The following is a 23,661-nucleotide window of genomic DNA, read 5'->3' as shown; positions in this document are numbered from 1 at the left end:
AAAAGAGCTGTTAAAAAAAGTTTGGTAACTATTTATTCCTTTAATACAGAAAGCCTTCTTTGAAGATGAAATATAATTGTTGGTAACACATTAGCGTGTTTCTCTTCTAGTCTAGTTTGTGCTATCAACCGGCATTTTCGAGAATATTTTACTGTTTATTGTTTTACCACGTGCACCATTTTATTTACTTCTTTCCACGTGGCCATCATTTTTTCGGATTTGGTTTATGCTATCAACCGGCATTTTCGAGGTAATTCTATATTTTTTCGGTTTACCACGTGCACGATTTTGACTTTCGTTGCTTCTTTCCACGTGGCTATTGGTTTTTCAGTATTGGATGTTTCTCTCCTTTTGGAATGTTTTTGTCATTTGTTGATGAAAATTGTCTTCATTATTTATTGGTGTTTTTTTCATGTTATAAGTAATTACTTGTTTGGACTTTCGGAATTACATTTCTTTTGTTCACTTGTTTCTTGCTTGTGCCCTTTTCACAATATGTCCACTGACAGGAACCGATTTTGTAAGTTACGCCTTAAGCGTACGAAATTCTTGAATCATCTACAGTTTCTACTTAAATGCAAACATCAAAATTTCATTCCCAAATTTATACATGTGAAATGTAGCCTTAAAGCTTCCGTTCACGTTTCAAAAATTTTGCATAAATTCAAATTGGCACTTCTTCGTCACATTATAAGGGACACACGCAAACGTTTATCTAAAATTGAATTTGAATTATATTACCTCCATTTAAAAATTGCTAATTCCACTGAAAATTTTTCCTCATTTGAACATACATCCTGGTCTAGAACCGATACCGTTTATCAACGGCATAAAAATGTGCTCATTTCTAAATTCCGAAAACTCACACACCAGTCGGATAGTCCCAATTATCTAGCTGATCTTCCCACTGTAAACGTTAACTCCATCGTTAATATCTCCAATAGGAATCTTTCGGAGGATCAGTTAAAAGTATTAAAATATAATTTCAACTTTTCAAAGACATCTAAACCTTCAATTCCTCAAATCATCGCTCCTATAGAGAAAGCCTTTAAATTCTCCAAAATTTCGGAAACGCAGAAGGATACAATCCGCCACCTAATTACTCATAACGTTAATTTTAACAATAAATCTTCGGGTTCTAATCTTAGCAAAAAGGAAAATGAGATCTTACGTGAAATTCATTCTGATACTAATATCATTATCTCTAAAGCTGATAAGGGCGGACAGATCGTTGTTATGGACAAACACACATATATTACTGGAGTCTCTAAATTGATAAATGAAGGCTCATACTGCTCGATCCCTAAAGATCCTTCAGCTTCGGACCTCATGAAAGTAAAAAGTGCTATTAAATCTTCCCACATTCTGCCAACTCAGTTGAAGAAATCACTTATTCCGCCTATTACTAATTGCGCTAGACTTTATGCTCTTCCAAAAGTCCACAAAACCGGTATTCCTTTTCGACCAATTGTTTCCAACATAGGTACTGCTTCATATCCTTTGGCCAAATATTTAGTTTCCAGATTTTCCCCTCTACTTGATAACAATACTCACACTGTAAAAAATTCTGTTGAAGTCATTGATAAACTTAAAAATATTTCCCCACTTCGTTCCATTATGGTTTCATTTGATGTCAAATCATTGTTTACTAATGTTCCGGTCGAAGGAGCACTAAATTGTCTTGAAACTAGGCTTCGGGAATTTCACTTCACACATACTGAAATTAATGAGTTGGTTTCGCTTACTAAAGTTTCTCTAAGTCAAACCCACTTTGTTTTCCAAAATGCATATTTTCGTCAAATTGAAGGATTGGCTATGGGTAATCCTCTCAGTCCGGTACTTGCTGACATTTATATGCACTATTTTGAGATGAAATTATTTGATAAATTATCTTTTCGTCTTTGGATTCGGTATGTTGACGACACTTTCGCACTTTTTGACGGTTATAAAGAGGATTTATCCGAGATTCTATCTATTATGAATTCAATTGATCCAGCCATCCAATTCACTCTTGAAATTGAATCCAACAATTCCCTCCCCTTCCTCGATATTCTTATAATCCGCAATGAAACCGATTTTAGCACCACTGTGTACCGTAAACCCTTTGCAGTTTGTTTACCACCCCATGCCAAGTCATGCCACCCTGTTAAGCAAAAAATGGCTTCTTTTTACTATTATGTTTTCCGCGCGCTAAAAGTTTGTTCCTCTGAATCTTTGCTTACCAATGAACTTAATTATTTGAGAGCAGTTGCGATTGACCGTGGATTTTCTCCCGTGATTATTGATAAAGCCGTCAAAATTTTCAGATTCCCATCAAAGAAGACATTCCACTGTTAGAAATAATATCAATGACCTTGTCGTGCTTCCATTTTATCCTTCCGTTAGCTATAAAATTGCACGGATTCTCCAGAAATTCAATTTTCAAGTCGGTTTCTCCCCTATTAATAAAATTCACCCTTCGATTCTAAAAGATTGCGTTTCTGTCTTGAATTCTTGGGGAATTTATAGTATATCATGTCAGTGTGGTTTAAGATATATTGGCCAAACAAAAAGAGCGTTGAAGTTTCGTATCAAGGAACATGAATCTTATGTCAGAAAAGGGGAAATTAACAAGTCTTCAATAGCGTATCATAGCTGGACTTTTAACCATAATTTTGATTTTGGGTCTGCAAAAATCATCCAAAAGGCTTCTTCCATAGGCGAATTGGATTTTCTTGAGGCTTTTCACATTCACAAAGATTTAGAAAGTTTAGTTAATGATTTGAAGTCCAATCCAGTCCTTCCTAATGCCTTTAAAATTCTACTATCTTAATTCAATTATTTTTGCCGATAGATGGCGTTACCTCCTCGCACTTGGTACTACCAGAGGGTATAAAAATCCGTTCAGTGGTTGCTTTCCATTATTTGAAGTTCAGATTTTGAGCGTAATGTGCATTTGCCCCTCGCTCCCTATTTTAACTTCGCTAATATTTCTTTATGCTTGATCAGACAGCCTGGCTCAGTAAAAGTAGGCGGCCAGTGCAACTCTGATTAAAAATCTAGTTATAACCACGTGCAGTGCTGATAAGCACCACGTGTTTCTGTGATTCCTATTTTCTTCTTTCTATGTATTTCTTTCTCCTGATGAGGAGGGACCTTTAGCTGCCCTCGAAATCGATTGAGTGTTTCATTATACCTACGCTAAATATAAGGTTGTTTTTTACGATTTTGATAATTGTTGGTATTTATACAATAATATTGAGCTTAATAAAATAGCGTCCTGGGATATATTAGAACAGGAAGTTTCTTGTTGATGATCTCAATTTTATTTTATGAAAGTATATGCAGTGAAACCTGTCTGTTTCGAATTTCACTGAAATGGGATGAAGATTAGACATAGCATCATAACGACATAGTTCTTATCCATAACACGAATTACTGCTATATAAAGGTGTACGTATTTTGTTAATACTAATTCATAATAATGAGTACGCTCATGTTAGGTGTAAACAGAGCAATTTTGACGTACGGTAAACAGAATTAATCTGACAGAAATATCTTGATATTTTGACTTTTTGGAGTAGAGAGTTTTATTTTATTAATTTTTTTTAGAGTTAGCAATAGCCACTAATTCGTTTCAACTCCGTAGCAATACACTTCCGTATTTTACGAAATTTCAAAGTTTTGCTGCACTTTCGTTAAGGTAACATCAAGAAATCTGTCTACTTCTGTTATTCATCATAACCAATAGAAATTCATCTCACGTTATATGTGGTCTCTACATCCATAAACGATTCGCATGTAACCACTAATTCATCCTCGACTATACAAATTTAATTCATTCACGTATACTTGCGCCGTGTTCGCTTTAAGTGACACCACTACTTGGGTTGAACGACCAGTCATCACCCGTACATTTTTCTTTTTTTTTTTTTTTTTTTTTTTTTTTTTTGCATTTCCATTTTTAAAAGTTCTTAGTAGAATTACGTGTAAACATACCATTTCTTCAGCATTGAAGACTTTCGTTGGGTCAGAGCCTTGGTTAGGAAAGAAACTTATCGATCTACTCTTCACAAACACTATGAGGTACAAACGCAATTTACTCGCAAAGTTTTATTAAGGCTGTACTCTGCCTGCTTTTCGAGCTTTTGAGCTACTCGTTGCTGGTTTTAAATTCATTACTGTGGTCAGATTCTTTCCAAAGTCTTCAGCTTTCTTCTATAATATCATTCCGCTGACAAAAAATGTTTAATTACAACTCTGCACAAGCTATTTTATTTTATACTCATTCATATCCTTAAAAAGGCATTCGGGAACTTTTCTCCCCTTTTCTTTTTACTGTTGTCAGAGCTTCCCTCTATCGAACCGCTGTTCTTCTGTAATCATCAAAAGGATATTCAGTGGAATGCCAAACCAAAGAATATGTATTGTTCACATGTACATAGACATTCTTTGGCCAAGCATGCTTCATTCTTTTCCATCAGAGGACATCCTTCCAAACATATATGATATTCGTCTTTACTTTAAACAAGAGACCATTCAATTTTGTTATGTCTCTTCTTCGCATATTTTAACATCGCAGTCACAAAATTGTCTTCTGCACGAAAGTGCTGGTGCCAAACCCGGTAAAACTGGTACGTTCTCACCCGGGGGCAGAATTTAAGGGCTACGAAACTTTAGAAGTAGCAGGCGAAACTTTAGAAGCTGCAAAGATTGCACCTATGTTGTGCACACAATGATTATAACGAAATTATTTCCTGTGTTATTGTTTCCTTTGAATTCTGAAAGCGAAAAATTAAACAGTTTCCAGGAGAAGAAGCGTAAAACTGACTATAATCGTTCATCCCCCTTCAACTTCCATATTTGGAGATTCCCTATTGAAAGGATCATGAAAAAGCCTTTAGGGATTTCGGAGGAACCCGGGAGCTGTAACCTGCTCTACAAAACGTGATGAATCGGTATGCATGTTGCAGTACAACGAATATTTCACAACTTACTTTGCCAAAAAGTGTGCTCGCATTGCTGAGTTTCCAATTTCAAACTGACATTTCAGTCCGTAATTTGATATATATGAATGTTAGGGAAAAAACTGTTTGAGTTAAAAAAAGGAAAAATAACTGAATTCAAAATTTCAATGCAGAGAAGTAACTCATTTTCGAGATGAAGAAATTTTAGTGTAAATGTTAACCATGTAGGGTCTTTCTTAGCATGCCTTCGTGGTGTAGTAGTCAGCACACTCGGCGGCACTCGAGAATCCCGGCGACGAGGGCATTGCTAATTTTTCACGACTCCTGCTTCAAAAAAATCCTAATTAGTGTACTGTAGCGCCCGAACAGAAAAAAAAGTGGTGGATGATGAGTCTCTACCACCAGGATTTAGGGATTGAGTCCCCTAATCACCTGTTGCCCTTTAAAAGGGGGAGTATATAAGGTATTTATCCTGCCTTCTTAGCATGCATTCGTTGTGTAGTGGTCAGCACACTTGGCGCGTATTCGAGAGGTCCATGGATCGAGTCTCGGCGAGGGCATTGCTCAGTTTTCATGACTCCTGCTTTAAAAAAATCCTAATGACTCTACAACCATACTAATAAAAGGTAAAATTTTCCTAAGAATATAAGAATCTCTCCAACGATCTTTCTTCTCCAAAAGTCATGAGAACTGAATGGTTTTGTGGTGGGGGGGGGGAATGTTTATGTTTCACTTGTAATAATAAAGAAGCTTGATATCTTTCGCAAGTAAATATGCAACGTTGATCCGTAGTGTCTGCATATTTAAAAACTTAATTTGAACAAACTTAAATGCTTTACATTTTGTAGTTAAAGGTATCCCTCTTGAGCATATCTCTCCGAGATGCAGGACCAGACCATAGCATAAACAAATAAGACAAATGTCTAAGGCCCGGTTGGGGGGGGGGCGGTAAAACCGTCCACTTTGAAAAAAAAAAAAAAAAAGAGGTAAACATAAAATATATATATATATATATATATATATATATAAAAGTTTACCCATATACTCAATTTAAATTTAATTTAAGTTTACCTTTCTTCTTTTTTTATTAAAGTGTACCGCTATAAATGTCCACTGTACATGAACAACATTTAGCTAACTAGATGATCTGTAGGTAGGGCGTGACACGTGTGAAAAGCAGAAGTCTACTAAAAACATTAAACTTAGCAACAATAGAGACAAAGAATATGTATTGACTATGAACATAGATGTTCTTCGGTAGAGAGACGATTTTTGGCTCTAAATATTAAATTTCTGAAAGTGATTAATTGTTAGAAGTGTTGAAGTATCTTTTTATATAATAAATTGTATAAATATTTTATTAAGTATAAATTATCGTCACGCTTTCGGTGCCGAAAAAAGAAATCCTAAGCAGTAAATGCAGAAAGAAACAAATAAACAAACAAAAAAAAATGCTTTGTTTAACAGTTACTACAAAAAAAGATAATATTGATGCGGAAGTTTAAGTCTGAAGCAAAGATTATAGAAAACGAAATTGGTGAATATTCTGAAAACCAGGAAGTACACGGAGAAATTACAGAAAGCAATGAAACCGAAACTGAAGTAATAGAAATGAAAAACATAGAAGGCATACCAGAAATTGTGGAGAAAAACCGAAATGCAAGTGATGAAAATAAATTCAAAACATAGAATATATAACCTTACACCATTAATAATACTTTAGTTTTAGAAAATTTCGACATTTCTTTGTGGCCTTGAAATTTAACAACAGACATGCAACATTATTTGATTAAAAATAAACCACCATCAAGTATTTCATTTGTACATACATCTAAAAATAGGGTAACACAAAGTGAAAAAAAAAAAAAAACTGTAGCTCTGTCATTAAAGAAAAATAATTTTATTTGCAGTGAAGCAAATGGTGAAAACGTTGAACGAGAATTATTTGTGTGCACTCCAAAAAGTAAAGCAACGTCTGCAAGATATTTTCGATCAAACGAACTACTTTTACAGAAGGATACGCGGACTGGAAAAATGCAAGAACACGAAAATATTTCTGATCATAAATATTCTATTAAAATTTTAATAGCAAGAAATTTAGTTGTGGGACGCATAGACACTATCGTCGAAAAACAGTATTTAGAAGGAAAAAAAATATTGGAGAAAAGTACTGCTACGTCAAGTAGCAGCAATACAGTTTTTGGCTAAAAACTTCTGTTGCATTTCGTGGCAGAAATGAATTCGTTTCTGCTTACGTGGGAGCTATAGAATATTTAGCAGAATTTGATGAATTAGCTTTGCATATAAAAATAAATTCGGGTTAGCTGGAAGAGGCAATATGAGTTATCTTTCTTCAACTATTTGCGATGAATTTATTGAAATATTGAACAAAAAATATTAAGAACATTCGTGTCAGAAATTAAAGCCGCCAAATATTTTTTTTAAAATTATAATTGATTCTACCCCTGATATAACACGTAGACCAGTTAACTTCTATATTGCGTAATGTATCAGAAGATGGAATCCCAATAGAGAGATGTTTTAGATTTTTACTAATTTATTCGCTCATAAGAGAATCATTAGGAAATGAAGTTTTAAAGAACCTTGAAATATTTGTTCTGGATATTTGCAACTGTAGAGGACAAAGCTACGATAATGCGGTAGATATGTCGGGAAAATACAGTGGAATCCAAAACCGCATTAAAAAACATAGTCAAACAGCCCATTACGTTCCTTGTGCTTCACATTCGTTAAATCTGATAGTAAGTAGTGCTAATGAATCATGTTTGCAAGCAATAACATATTTTAATTTATTGGAGAACGTTTATACATTTTTTTTCGCCGTCTATTCATAGGTGGAGCACTTTAGAAAAAGTGTTTTGCAGCAAATAATAAACATTTTACAATAAAAAAATTATGCACTGTTAGGTAGTCTTGTAGAGCTGATGTAGTGGGACGACAAAAGTTCATGTAATTCAGGGTCAAGAAGCCTTTAAGCAAAGTAGCTTTTACATAACATGCGACAAAATATCATTTGAACTAAAAGTACGTGGCTAAAATTACAAGGACATTAATGAGATTTTCAAAATATTTCATACAAACTCAAATGAAAATGTATCAATTGAATCTGAAGATACCACATTACTAAAAAAAATGGTACAGTGAAGACATTGATACAGAAGAATTGAATGAGGAACTGTTTATAATTTCTATTACTTTGTAAAAGCCAAAATTTAATTTTGCCATGTGACATGCTACGATTTATAAAGACTACAAAAAAAAATTGTATCGACATTTCCAAATATAGAAATCATATTACATATATTTTTAACTTTTCTGTATCGAATGCATCTGGTGAAATATTGTTTTCAGTGTTAAAATGCGTAAAACCCTATTTACGAAACTCGTTAAGTCAAACAAATTAACTTCTTTAGCTGTCCTAAACAAAGAACAAAAAGCGTTGGACAATATTAGTTACGAAGAAATAATTGATAAATTTTCAGAATTGAAAGCCAGAAAAAAGGATTTTTTATTTAATTTCATAATCATTTTTTCAGAACTAAGGTTTTGGCATTTAACGGAGTAAATTTCGTTTTCTTAATTTATGACATACAAACGGAAAAGTTCCAATTCTATTGATTCATAATCAAACGCATATTTATAATTATAATAGCTGTTGCCATTCCGAGGCAGAGAAAAGTTTTTTCTAATCAAACCGGAACATCGGCATAGTGAAAGTTTCTAGTCAAATCTGAACACTGTATTAAAGACTTTTGAAAAACTGACTATTTTTATTAATTATTATTATATACCTATCATTTATTATTCTGTTAGAAAGTTCTCGTAAAAATTACATAACAACCCGGGTGTAGGGGCCCGGCAGGAAAAAATGTGTAGGGCCCTAAAACAGGTCTCTTCCGATATGTGTTATTTTTGCATTTTCAACTGTCTATGTAAGATCATTTTTGAAAAGCAATGTTATGTGTATTTAGTGAATTAGGTCTGCATTTGTAAACAGTTTTCATAAATTAATTATTCATTCTTTACTAATAAGCAAAATAATATAGTATTAAAGATATTAGTTGTTATTTTGATATTAATGTATAGAAACTTATTGCAGAAACGCTTTTCTCTAGTAATAAATTTCACCTTATGCTTGAGAAAACGAGGCATCTGAAGCGAAAGAAAATCCCTCTAACACGTTGAGGACGACGCAGATTTTGCTATATCTCACCACTGGACGGCAGTGCCTTTAGACACGAGGAGAAATGGTGTAACACCAGGGTGCCTGGGTTAAAGAACTCTACCCCTTGTAGAACAGCTAAGTGATTACGAATTATGTCAAAAAATAACCTGAGCATCAATCGAACAAATGTGAGAAACAAACTCAGAAATCTCACTTCCAAATTAACCAGTGATTGTCGTGTCCATGATCATACTAATCCATGATAATGAAGCCTACTAAGTACAAAAATAATCTAAAGCGTCATATCTGAGCAGTTGCAAATTTAATCCTCATCTACTATTTTTAGCATTGCTAAAGCTGCCTGGAATCCAACTATCATCTTCTCAGCTGTAGTTTTGGCTGCCCTAATCTTCTCGATATGTGCGATAACTGTGCTAAGGAAACTCCTAATTTTTGGATCTTTCAACCAGTTGATTGCAGCAGTCATCTCTTCAGGTGGCGGCTGTAAACTTCTTTTAGCTCTGGAGCTATAAGTCGGTCTTGCTTCAAAGTCACTTTATCATCGGGCTTTGCAAGTTGCGGGAAGTTTCACTGCTGCTTCTGCGGGTTATGCTTCTGAATGAACAGTGCCTTTAGCTGAAGAACTTTTAGATAAATCAACGAATCTATGTGGTACTGTAAAAGTAAATAGAAAATTTCTACCGGCAGAAGCAAATCTAAAGCAGAAACGAGGTGGCATTGTGAGTGTTGAAAATCCTAAAGGAGTTAATTTTTTTAAATGGACAGGAAATGGTCAGTTTGCATTTTAACTACTTGCAACAATCACAGTCCCGGATCTAGCGAGGGGCGCAAGCCGGGGTTCTTGCCCCGGGCGGCAAATTTAAATATAACGCTGAATCGTTTTGTTATGTTGTTCGCTAAAACAGCTCTCTAATTTTAGTACAATGTTAATAGTTTTAAGGCCAAGTTTTAAAACCTCTTTTAAGAAGATTTGCAATTAAATACTAATAACCCTTTTAAGGAACATGAATTAAAATAAAGTACAGCCGATTACAACTATAAATACGAGATCAGAAAGAGGCCAATAGAGGGACTCCAGGCATCACTGATAGAATCAGACTGACCCTATCAGTAACATCTGAAGTCCCTGTATCATTTGCTGTCTGGGCCGGGTATATTCAAATAAGAAATAAAACGATAGATTGTTGAAGAAGTCACCTGGTTCCCATAGCAACGTCTACTGGAAAATGGAGATGCATCGTAACTATTTTTTAAGAGCTAACCCAAAAAATTAACCTTGGACCATCCTGGACAAATGAAATAATTCAAATTAATATTCATCGAGTATATACAAGACACAGCCATTAAGTCTTCAAGCTGAAGCAAGGCATTTAGATTTTTTTGCAGCCAGTAGGCAACTTAGGCTCACCTTTGGTTTGACTCGGAACGGTGCAGTGCATTTTGGATTTTAAAGGTAGTGTTTTTTTTTTTTTTTTTTTTTTTTTTTTTAAGATATGTGTTCTTTTAATAGTTTTAATAGCCCGCACTATATTTAGTGAGACACGACCATTTATTTAGAACTGTTCAGTGTAATTATGCCAATTTAGTTATTCTTATTAAGGCAATTCATAGTGAATTTTATTTAGATTAAAAGAAACCATCTGCGCGTCGAGAGGGAGAAAAGCGGAATACAGAAAACGAGCCAAAGATAAGGCCAAACAGAGAAACAAATTTCAGCTAAGATTAAAAAATAACTTCACAGAAGAAGTAAACCATCAGATCCTGCCGCAATTCTGATTATGCTGAGATTCTAGAGGGAATTAATATTTGCACGACCAAACATGACTGCATATATCATCCCGAAACAATCTACAAGTCAGCATTTGGAAAGAACAACCATCTTCATCGACATCAAACGAATAGCTGAAGAACATGAAACCATGATATAAAGATCTCTTCATTTAGGTGGGAGCGGCCACAGAAAGACGAAAAACTAAACATTTTTTATTTGTTGGACGCATGCAATTGGCTGGTCATAGAAAAAAATGAACAGTCACCAACAATCTTTCTTAAGCAGTCAGTCAGCATCGTTAGCTGGTAAACATCCGGTAAAACGTAAGCCTCAATCCCATTAAACGTCATGGCAGACATTTGAAATGTAATACAGAACATTAGTAAATAATGAAAAGCTTAGATCTTGGTTTACATATTCTAAAAACAAGAATGCAATTTTTCATACACCCTGCAAGAATTATCAGAAACATGGTGCTGCCGTTACACCATACAACAGGATTCATTAATTGTAAAAAAGTTTTAGCAAGATTAACTGAGCGCGAAGCGTCTTTAATCCACAGAGGTGCATGATTAAGTGGAAAATTCGAGTACAACAAATGAAATCGTGCCAAGGCATCGATCACGACACTGAGCGACTCATTCATACAGAGAAAGAAAAATTCTATATAGTCATAAATGCGGTATTATATCGTTCAACAAACTGTCGTTCTTTGCTTGGGTCTGATGAAATCAAAAGTAGCCTGTTCACAAAGTGTTCTCGACCTAGCGAAGAGAATTTTCTGAATTTAATCTCTCCGCTTGCCAAACATAATTAGACTCTTAAGTACAAGTCAAAGCACCTAACAAAGGGAAAGGAATCACATTTACCCCATATGTATCTCATACAGAAAAAAATGAACCAGATGACTCAATACGTAAAAACGTGTGCTGATTATGTGAAATTAAAGGAAAATTTAATTGATTTCATAGAAGTTGGTGGAAAGATGGGCTAATGTATTTCTGAACGCATTGTAGAAAATTGGTGTCTTAATTGACACTTGATGGTTTAGATATTGGACAATGTCGGTTTCAATCTTACGACAATGGGTCTAATATGGCTGGCATTTCTAAAACAATACAAGCTAGAATTATAGAAATGAATAAGCTGGAGGGATTTGTGCCATGTTTGGCTCACTCCTCGTATTTTGCCAGTATGCATTCTGCTTCTTCGTGCCGGGAAGCAGTTAATCTGTTTGGAATTACTCAGAAAATACTTCGCTTTTTTGTCGGATGCACTACTCGACAGTATATTATGAAAAAATGTACAAAATACAACTTAAAAGGAAGCAGCCAGATGAGATGGTCGGAAAAATGTGTGGCTGGGAAAGTCCTTCTAATTAATTTACCGGTAATATTCAAATATTTAAAAGAAATCAAATATATTTCTCTTGGTGCGGAATCAAAGCACGAGGTAGGACATCTGGTAAATGCTGTGAAAATTTTGAAGTTACCATCAACCTGAAAATTTGAGCTAATATTTTTCCAGAATTCAATGGAGTAAATATAGAAATTCAAAAGGAATGCCTCTTCCGCGTTCTGTGTAGTTAACGAAAGAATTGACCAAAACTGAGGAATTATAAAAAAATGAGAGAAAAATCCTGTGGAATATTGGATACAAGAGTCTAAAACAGTAGCCGAAAAAACCGCATTTGAGTCTATTCTGACAAATAAAGAATTCCAAAGAACAAAAAACAATCTGATGAACTGTTTGAGAACGAATCACGAACACTTCAACCTGTTCAGATCAAAGTTTCAGCAAATTAAAACATATTAGAAAATATCTACGATCATCGGTGAGCCAAGAGCGTTTATCAAGCCTCGCGATTCTGGCAACCGCAGATCAAATTATGACGATTCAATGCGAACAAAAGGCTTACAGAGTAAAATTTTAATTTTCGTTACTAATTCCGTGATATTTTAATAGCGTTAAGGCAGGTAAGAATTTAAAATTACTTATGAAATAGGAAGTATGAAAAACAAGACAGGAAGCACGAATACTCTCAGTAATAGCCCATATCCTGTATAATGGTTTCAGAATACTTTCTTTCGGCAATAGCCCATATTTTGTATGCAATGGTACCATTAGTGGCTGAGCAATAAAAGCCGCTGAGTACTAGTAGTTTAGTCCGAGGGTCAAGTATAGGTGAATGTGCTGGATGTATGAGCACTTCCGTGATTTTCCCCGTGTGTAACATAGATACAAGCCAGTTTCCCTTACAAAGTTTTTTCCACGGGATATTGCTCCTTTTCCATGCAGAGCCTAATGGTGAAACACATAGTAAATAATCAGACAAATGTCCTCAGCAGTGGCCGAGTGATTAAGACCGCTGTATACTGGTAGTTCGACCTTGCCTCGGTTCAAACCCAGGCGAACGGGCTGGCTACATGGTTTGTTTTCGTGGATTTCCTCATGTGTAACGTGAATACGACCCAGTTTCCTTTAAAAAGTTCTTCCACGAAACCACCTCTCCTCTAAGCAGATACGAGTCAGTCTCCTTAAAAAATGTTTCCACAAGGCATTCCTCCCTTTCCATGCAGTGCCTAATGGCGAAACACCTAGTAAATAATCAAAAAAATGTCCTAAGCAGTGGCCGAGTGATTAAGACCGCTGAATACTTGTAGTTCGCCCTTGCCTAGGTTCAAACCCAAAAGAACGGGCTGGCTGCATGGTTTCTTTTCGTGGATTTCCTCATGTCTAATGTGAATACGAGCCAGTTTCCTTTAAAAAGTTCCTCCACAAAAGCACCTCTCCTCTAAGCAGGTACCCCTCCTGTCTTTGCCATATTCATATAATCTAACCCAACCTAATTTAACCAGTAATGCAATAATACGGAGTAGTGAGAAGCTTAGGGAATGCCCGTTATCCCTAGAACGGAAAACGAATGGTGGCGAGAACTGGAGGGTTAGAAGCACTCAGGATTAGAGTTAGGATTAGGCTTGAATCCGAAAGTAAGCTCACCAGAAAGGCGATTCTCCTAGGAGGAGACGATTTTCTAAATATGTAACTTCGCTACGTATTTTTCCTTTATAGCCCCCCCCAAAAAAATGACACGTTAAGAATTTAGTATAAAACGGAGCTTAGGTTTTTACCTCAAACCCTACCTATTTCTGTATTTATTAAAGAAATTAAAACTTTTTAGAGAAACTTAAAGGATGATGGGTGAGGGCGGCAGTTTTAGCTTTTGCCCCACATCAGAAAAATCAAAGATCCGGCGCTGAACAATCATACTTGTAACTATGATTGAAGAAACACGTAGTAAACTAAAATCTGATGCTATTTTTGACTACAGTAATGCAAAAAAAGGCGTTGATATATCCGATCAAACTGTATCACATTACAATTCCTTACGCAAAACAGTTAAGTGGTACAGCACACTTATCACAGAATTGATTTGCGCAACATCAATTGTCAATGCATGGTATATTCATAAGAGGTAGCGTACCAAGCATTTTAATATTTTAAAATTTAGAGAAACTATTATTGATCGGCTCCTGGATGGAATGCCTACAGAACCACAAACAACTAAAAGAAGAACTACACATTTTCTTGAGAAGTATTCCGGAAACTGCCTGCGAGAAAGTCGCGGAAACGATGCCGTGAATGTTATAAATCCTTATCTGTTCGACGAGGTAGAAACATTGCTGCAAATAAATTGAAAGTTTGCCGATTTTGCGAAGGTGAACCACCACTATGTCTAAAATGTTTTTAAAAAAACTACAAGAGCAAATAAATATGTAAATACGTTGACTATTATAGTCTACCTGTAAAAATGAGCTTTTCAATTTTTCTATAAAAAAGTTATTTTTAACCACACGAAGTTTTTTTCATGTAACAAAACTGTGTTATAAAACTATAGCTGATGTGAGCCACTGGTGGACACGCCACCAGATGAATCATTCGTGTGTGAGCCACCGGTGGTACACGCCATCCTCAACGTGTTAAATGTTATTTTAAAATGTTTCAGCTTTAAAAATGTACCAATTTGTTTCCCGATGTTTTAAATATAACCATTTTTTATTTTTTTTCTTAAAAACTGAAATATACGTCCAACTTGTTTATTTTGATGCATAACGGCAGTAAAACACGACATATATCTGTATTCTTATTTTCTTTGAGGACGGTTATCATGCATCCTATATGATATAATGTTATCACTGAAGCAATCGCAAAAGCATTTGATTTGAAACTTTCTCTTTGCTCTTTATAAATTTTATATTTATTATGGTTCAGTGTTAACATGTAAAATATTATTTCAGGCACAAGCACGGACCACAGTATTTGGAGAACGGTGAACGTTTAGGCCTTACTGCCCTAATACTAAGGACTATTCATCGCAATGGTCAGTTGCCAAGAGGTAAAGGTGAATATGCCTTTAACTCTAATTTTTTATGTTCTTTACAGCTTTTGATTTCATGAGCGTTATGTCAAAGATTAAACTAATTATTTAGGTATCATAATAATCTACTGTGTTTTTTGTTAAAAGTTTAAATATTCTTTTGATCCTGGTATGAAAATTTCTTTATTACGCAAGAGAAAATCTGCCTGACCTTTGTTAATTTTTTCTTATTTTGATGAAAATAACTCGATTAAAAAATTACCTTTAGTTTGCATCTTAGCATTTAACGTAATTATGTATTTTTGTGATTTTTAAAATGAATTAGATTCGGATATGTATATATGGATGTATTTGTCTCTGTTTCTGTATGTATTTGTGTACGTGCGCACAGGCAGAAAACAGATGTAAACGGGTATTAATTAGTGTGATGATGAAAAGTCTCAACTGGCTTTTCAGAGCTGAGAATTGAACACAGATTAGATACAGCTGTTCATCAGCTAGGTCAATGTAATAATTGGAAAAAAAAAAGCTTTTAGGTAGTTGTCTGAGTTAAATAAATCGTGCTTTTGATGTCAATCCACTCCAACTGAAAAGGAACGAGACAGAATCCAGTAGTGTTAACTACAAGGACTGTATTTCTCTTTTCTGGTATTGAACGTAAAAACCTCATAGTGGATTTTGTGAAGACCATATATGGATGTGACTGAATGTTGGATTGCAGTAGCCTTCAGTATTAGTCGAAGCAAATGGTAATACCTAGTACTTTTTGTCATGGCGAAGGAGGAAGACGTCTCTTTGAAAATATGTAAGAGGTGTACATTTGAATTTTGTGTTGAACTTCGAAGGAAAGATAATGAACGTTTAAATATAACGCCAAGCACGTGATAGTAAACTGTTATTCATGTTGCAGAATTCTACGGGTGAAAGTACTTCTGAGACAGTACACGACGAGAAAGGAGCACCCAGACCTGGCTAGCTCTTGACCGTCTTACGTAATTCAACTCGCCAACCCTTAGAGGCGGTCCAATGAGGACTAACCCCCGCCCGGTCAATCCAGGGGAACAGTTCTGTTTCACACAGTCTGGCTTATAAGCACCCAAGTTAAAGATGAATGGCTACGCATCCACGTCAAAGAGAACAAAGTTCGAACATCGACCGTTCCCCAGTGTTGACCAGAGAGAGACAAACTCCCAAGGACAACCTTCGATATCAGACCATATAACGCCCCCACAACCAAGGGACACACAAGACAGTACCATATGGTCCCTGCCGAACCTGAACCTACCACCGAATAAACGATGGTTCTAGTCACTACGAAGACTGTTAATTTTACCCCAGAAGTCTGTCTAGGTACTGGTCCTAACCAGAACGCCGGGAGTTGCCTCTTAGTCAACCCCCGGTGGGGGGGGGGAGTGCTTATGAGACAACGAACACAAACACACCATCAACAAAACCCTTCATCCATCAGTCCGTCAATGCCAGGAAGCGAAGCGGTTGGAAAATAATAGGCTTCTTTACGCGAACTTTTGATCTCATTTAACATATTCTTTGAATGTACTTATTGCATTGTGATAGAGTACTGCAAATGCGTCATGAATGCGTCCTTTAAATAACCATGAATCTCGGAAGAGCAATATGTGCTGTAGACTCGTTAGACTTTTTTTTTTAAGCAGGAAGACGTAAAAAATGAGCAATGCCCTCGTCGGGACTTGGACCTTTCGAATAAATATGTGCTGACCGTTACACAACGAAGGCATGCTAAGAAGGCGGGAGAAATACCTTATAATGTGACGTTTAGATATGCCAGAATACTGTTCAAATGTGTCGTTCAAAATATCAAGATTCACAAACCGCGTATTCGTTGTTATGGTCAGTATAGCAATCTCTAGAGCCACTCAACGCTTGCAAATTTGAAAGAAACCGAATTCTTGAACCTAGCGGACGGGAGCTGCTTTGCGCTAGTGGTAGAGAATTCGACTCATATGAAACAGACCCGGGATTGCGCTGCTGCTCTTCTCATTGGTGTTAATAGATGGTAAGCAACTACATACCTGAAGCCACCGAAATCTCTCGCACCACGTGATCGCTGCAGTCAGCTATCAAAACAACAGTCAACTATGTAGAAACACTCGATTTCGAAACATCCAAACTCCGTTTATTTCCCTCCGTATGTAAAGTCACGCTTTTGCTATTATTTAATATAACACTGGTCGATACTATAGCACTCAATTTCCCGTAAGCTAATAGTTACACGCAGTGATTGGTATGCAAAAATCCTCATTCTCCCTTTGCATTGAGCCATGGGGAAGGAAAGACCATATATTCTCAAAGAACAGGAGAATGGCCGGTGTATCTTGCTACTGGAGAAAGGTCCTATTTAATTGACAATTGAAAAAACGCTATCACTTTCAGTGCTAGAAAAGATATCACAAAACTGTGTTCCGTATGTTTGAACTCTTAAGAAAATGCTGCAAAAAATGTGTTTAATGTCAAAGAGGCTATTTTGGGAAACAGAAAAAAAGTAGAGCATGTAGACCTATAGATTAAAATAATTAGTGTGAAGAAATTTCAATTAGCCCTCTCAGTCAGCTGCTTTTGGGATATGTATAATGCATTTCTTAATCACATAAGAAGCGTTCTCTACTTTGCAAATATTTGGACTACAAAGGTTTATAATCATTCTTTAAATATACTAAAGAAAATGAATTGTTTATACTGAGGAAAACTTAATAAAAATAGGGCTCATTGAAAAAGATTAATTAATCTAGTTTCAGTTTTGAGAAACAAGAATGTGCATTTAGACTTCATAAAGAGTCGGAAATCTCAACACAGAGCTTGGAATTTTTAGCTTATCACGATCCAGTTTCAAGTAAGCATTAAAAGATTCAGAGATAAAATGCCTTATTTTCTGAAAATCACTTTTCTTTAACTATGATGAAGTACAAACTCCTGAACTTTTAAGAAAACAAACCATTTGAAAGTAGGGAAACTGAGATAGCTCAAGTTTTGAATTCATGCTATTCCACTAAGTGTTATGAAACTGAATACATGAACCAGTTGATATTTTGCACTAAGATATTCTTCTGTTTTCTAATATTAAGAAACAAAGTGTTGGTAGATTGTCTCAGGTTGAATCCCCAGTGGGTGATTAGGCTAATAAATTTGATTTTCATGGCTTGCTGCAGGCTTAATGCAAATCAGTTTCCGTTTGAAAGTCCAGCTGCAAAAGTAGCTCTGATAAATCTTCCTTGGCGTCGCAATAATCTTAAAATTAATTGTACTGAAGGAAGCGGAAAATATCTGAAGATTTTTTACCTCATGCTTTTACCGTCGTATTCATCTAGCATGTCTCGCTATAAATTTCTTAACTTCTTTAGAGCTCTCTTCCTTTTCCTTTTCCAGTGTTCCAGTGTTCGTCGTCTCAGGGTACAAGTACAAGCATATCTTTTTATATTGTGCTAAAAACAAGCAATCTATTTTTTACTTCTAATTGCTGTCACTGTGGAACTTTCAATGCTAGTACATCCCCCCTTCTTTATACTTATCTGTTATTGCCGATCTTTCCAAAAACTTTTCATACTGAGAGAGGGGAAAATATTGCAATAAAAGTAATTATAGCCATAAAATATATTTTACATTCACTGCATGATAATAATTCATGAAATACAAAAACACTTCGAAAAATCCTGGTTTATTGCTGCATCCTATTGTCTTATTTTCCTAATGAAACTTGCATAGACATTTTATTCCAAATGTGTATTTGTAATTTTTAAAGTCTTTGTAAGCTATTTCTTGAAGCCCTTCATGTTCCTAAATATATTAAACACTTCTTTTTAGCATTATTGTAAAGTGTTTGATGGTATAATATAATTAATAAACTGTGATAATTATAATATTTTAAAACAAGGGGCATTCAATAATTTCTGAGCGCAGTTTGGAAGTATAGCAAGGAAAATATACAGCAGGTTTATTATTTGATTTAAGGGCTGTTAAATGTTGTTTATTAGTGATGTTTGTTAATACTGAAAATTTCAAACATCATTAAGTGATTTAGTTTTTGATGGAAGAAAACAAAACACTGACAAATATTAAAGAGCATGTGGTAGACAGGGAACAACAGTCACTTCAAGATGATCCCAAGCCAGGAAATAGTGTGGATGCATGTTAAACTCGGAGAATTGTCATAGAAAATAGAAAAGTCAATGTCTCTCAGATTGCTACAAAAATGGGCATCAATACTGAATCAATGGGGGAAACATTTTTTGCATGTCTGGAGATGTCAAAGATTGTCCCAGAGTGTTGTGTCAAAAAGGAAGAAGCATGGGATAGAACGTTCTAGAGAACTGCTGTCCATATTAATGGTGATGAAAATTGTAATTGACAGCTAATAACATTGGAAAAAAATAGCTTCTCTAGTTTGACCGCTGTTACCAATAAACAAAAGAGTAAAGCATGGGTGTGGAAACAAAGGTAAAATTCCTTAGCCCACAAGTTCAGAACCCAGAAATCTTCTGGGAAGATTTTGGATACCATTTTTTGTGATACCAGTGCTTATTGATTTAATGCCACGACAACAAGTGTTTACATTGCTAATCTGTTCACTCAACTCCGACAAACCATAAAAGAAAATGCCATGGCAAACTTAACTGTATCAAGTCTCACTGTAACAAGCCATGGGAAGGCAAACTCAACTGTATCAAGTATCACTGTAACAAGCCATGGCAAACATGATTTTATCAAGTCATGACAAACTTAAGTATTGCTTTTGCAAGACTACTGTTCAACTTGTGCAGGTTCTTTCATCCACTCTATTCATTAGACTTGTCTCTAAGTGACTTCTTTTCATTTCAAAAGCTGAACTAGCATTTGCACTACAGCGACAATTATGATTTGAAGGCCGCCCTTCTGAAATGGTTTAAAGAATCACTGTATATGCACAAATGTGTTAGATTCAAGCGATATTAGAACACCTTCCTCTGTATGTACAAATTAAAATTAATGTAATTTTAACTGGGGTTGAAGTTTAAATTTATTAAAACTTTTTAGAAATGTTTATTTCAGCATTATTAAAAGGTGTGAAAATGTTCTAAATCCTAGGTGGACCTTTATCTAAAATCCCTCGACTTGGCCCAATTGCAGCAGAGGAACTACCAGCAGCATTCATTGAAAGACATATGGACAGTGATTTACTTTTTCAAAGTGAATTTGAGGTATGAGCTTTCTGAAACATTCAAAAATTTTCTTCACCTCATTTTGCTATAGGAAGAACAAAAGAGGCAGTAAGGTTTGATATTAAATTGACATGACAATTTCACGGCAGGAAATTTTGATATATTAATGACCATAATTATTAATATTTCACTATATTAGTTATTGAGTGATTCATGTTTAATATTTTATTTTGTCAGTTTTAAATTAAATATCTTTTCATGACTTTTAATGGAATTATCAAAATTGTGAATCTGCAATGCAGCACAATCAGTATTTAAAAAATATTAAGCAGAATTTAAATTTTTTTCAGTTAAATGTATTATTAACCTTAGTATAAGTTTCACTTTGGATTGGGTATGCATTATCTTCAACCACTCTCTAAAATTCATTTGTAACTTTTTAAGATCTACTATAAATTCACTTGGATATCATTGAGTATTCCAATATGCAAAATTGATTAAAAAAAACTAGTGTACTGGTATTGTTTCAGAATATAACTTGATAAAATAAGTAAATATTATGACTCTGTGGTGTGAAATAATATCAAGTGAACACTCAATATAATAGCTAACATACAGAGTTATTACACATAGTAACTTCTTAACTCCAGACACAAAAACAAGTCAAATTAAAATCCAAATAAAATTTGTTAGGCCACTCCTGGCAGTTTTTGCTGAAATAACTACACAAGCTAATATGGTGACTTATCATGTATAAAAACTGTTTCAAGATGAAGCTGTTTTCCCTGTAGCTAAAGTTTGTATCTTTACAAAATTAAGTTCTAGTTAAAACTAAATATCTGGTCAGTGTATATTATAAAAAATTATTAAATTATTTTCAGCAGTGCAGCTGCATATTATTTGTGTTTGAACTTCAACACATGTAACAAGGAAAAGTATGATGACAGCTATCCAGCGAGCAACACTCCAGTAGTTAGTCTTATTTTTAAATTTGCATAACTTTCTGATCTGATCAAAAATTATGATATAAGCCCAGAAGGATAGGATGAATCTTAGCTTGAAATCTGAATATTAGTGTTACGACACATTTGCTATAACTGGAAGCCTCTATATATCCACTTTTATCAGACAAACATGACCTTTTATTGTTGTTAATACTTTTAACTGCTGTATCATTGGATTATAACTATACAAGAAAGCAATTCTATTATGAAATGCAGATGAAAAGGCTGATTTGGTTGTAAAGTCTCTTCATTAATTTAATATTTACTGTATGCTAAAAGTTCCTGTAACTAAAATGTAAAAGCATTAAAAATTTGTGAATTGAAAATAATGTCTTTCTGACTGAGATTCACCCCATATGATATAGTAGTTAAGTCAGGCTAATAATTTCTCATTCCACTGTGTTTATCTTCCAGTTCCATGTAAAGTGTAAACATTTAGGACTGTAGTGTGTCTGCATGGAAGAACTTAAAATCTATTGAAATGAAAGGTCTCTTGAGAAATTAGTAGTAGAGGAAGAAGGGTGTGCAATCATAGTATTCCATGCTCTGAAGGGCCTTCTGTCAAAATTAAGGTGAATCTTAGATAGGTAGCATTTGTATGTTTTGCTTAAACTAATTAGCCATTACCCTTGCTGTCTGAGAATATTTGTAACGAAATTTAATTCCGCCTTGGTGCGCAAATTTAAAGCAACAAGCATGAACATGTTTTAATATATATATAAATGTAATAAAGTTTTTCTTCTGAAACAAGTTATATAAATATGGCACGAGTATCGTGTTGTCATCATATACTCATTTTACAAAACACTTTATTTCATTTTGCAAGACACTTTATTTTTTTTAAAATCCTCTTCCGCATAAATGTGTACTACTCCATGACACTTTTCCATAGTCTCTTTCCCAGTTCACACTCTCTTGGTGCACCTCAGTTCTGCTTTCAGTGACAATTAAGTCCTGTAATCTTGATACAATGTTGATTTCTGGTGGATTGATGCAAAAGTTGTGGCTCAGCTGGTATCTTTGGTGGCCTAGTTGTATCAGCAGCAGATCCTGTGGATGGAGCTTTTGGTAAAACCCTGGATTTGGAAGATGACACAGACTTATCTATCTGGTGACTTTTATCTTTGGATGGCTCTGGGATTTCACTATTATCAGTTTCTTTGGAAATTGCGAGAGTTGGAGGAGGATGTATTGCAGCCATTATCATTAGTGGTTCCTCCATAACGTATATGGTCAACATGTCACTGCCATAACTGACTGTCTGCATTTTTAGTGTCATGTACATGTCCATCCTTGGTTTGAATGGTCCCAAATCTCCATCATTGGTCACCCTGGCAATAATTTCATACTGCCACTTTATCACCAACATTAAATCCTCAGTCTGAAAACTTGTAGGTTCTTTTCGGAACTCACTCTTCCAGCCTCCTTTTGAGATCTGGTCTCAGTAAGTCAATTCTTGTTCGAATTTCCCTCCTTAGCATTAGCATTGCAGGGCTCTGTAGAGTAGTTAAGTTCAGAGCCTTTCTGTATTGCATTAGAAATGTACTAAGTTTTTCTGTCAGAGTTCCCAGATAATTTTGCATGGTTCAAGGATTGTTTTGCTTTTTACACATACTCTTCAGCTAGCTGATTACTAAATGGGTTAAATGGTGCTGTGGTTTTTGTATGTGATTTCGTTACTCTGTAGGAATATCTTAAACTCATATGAAGTGAACCGGGATCTGTTACCACTCACTAACAATACTAGTAATCCAAATCATACAAAAGTCCTGTAAGCGTTCTATTGTTTTAAAAGCCGAACTTGATTTTATTGGGTAAGCTTCTAGCCATTTTGATTGACCATAGACTGTGGTCAAAAGCATATGCTCAAAAATAGGTCCTGCATAATCAATGTGAATATGGTCCACTGGAGTGCTCGGGTACTCCCAATGATTGACCTTTACCTTCAAAGGATCTAATCTATGTTTTGCACATTTTAAACAGTTTTGGGAAGTATTTTTGATATCCTTATCCTATGTAATTCCAAAACACGCACGTGATCTAGCACGTGCTTTCAACTTTTCAGTCCCTAAGTGTGCATGATGTAACTCTTTTAGCACACTCTCTGTATCGTTTTGGAATACAAATACATTGGCCATACATTATGCAGACATCTTAAAGACTATACTCCATCTCCCTTCTTTT

General features: G+C 35.1%; 1 protein-coding gene across 1 annotated transcript in view; it reads left to right on the top strand.

Annotated features, from left to right (window-relative positions):
- LOC118190559 (tyrosine-protein phosphatase 69D-like) overlaps positions 1 to 23,661 on the top strand; it is a gene marked incomplete at its 5' end in the record, with an annotated part of 240,084 nt that overhangs the window by 127,530 nt on the left and 88,893 nt on the right. The window contains 2 exons of the mRNA XM_085808231.1: positions 15,223 to 15,326; positions 20,400 to 20,512. Of these exons, the coding sequence (XP_085664357.1) occupies positions 15,223 to 15,326; positions 20,400 to 20,512 (217 nt within the window). The remainder of the gene's footprint in view (positions 1 to 15,222; positions 15,327 to 20,399; positions 20,513 to 23,661) is intronic.

This window comes from Stegodyphus dumicola, chromosome X1 (genome assembly GCF_044657685.1).
Source record: "Stegodyphus dumicola isolate Sdum_Otavi_A_Nest chromosome X1, ASM4465768v1".
NCBI classification, from domain to species: Eukaryota; Metazoa; Arthropoda; class Arachnida; order Araneae; family Eresidae; genus Stegodyphus; species Stegodyphus dumicola.
The sequence above is the reverse complement of the archived record's forward strand: the minus strand, read 5'-3'. Positions and strand labels throughout refer to the sequence as shown.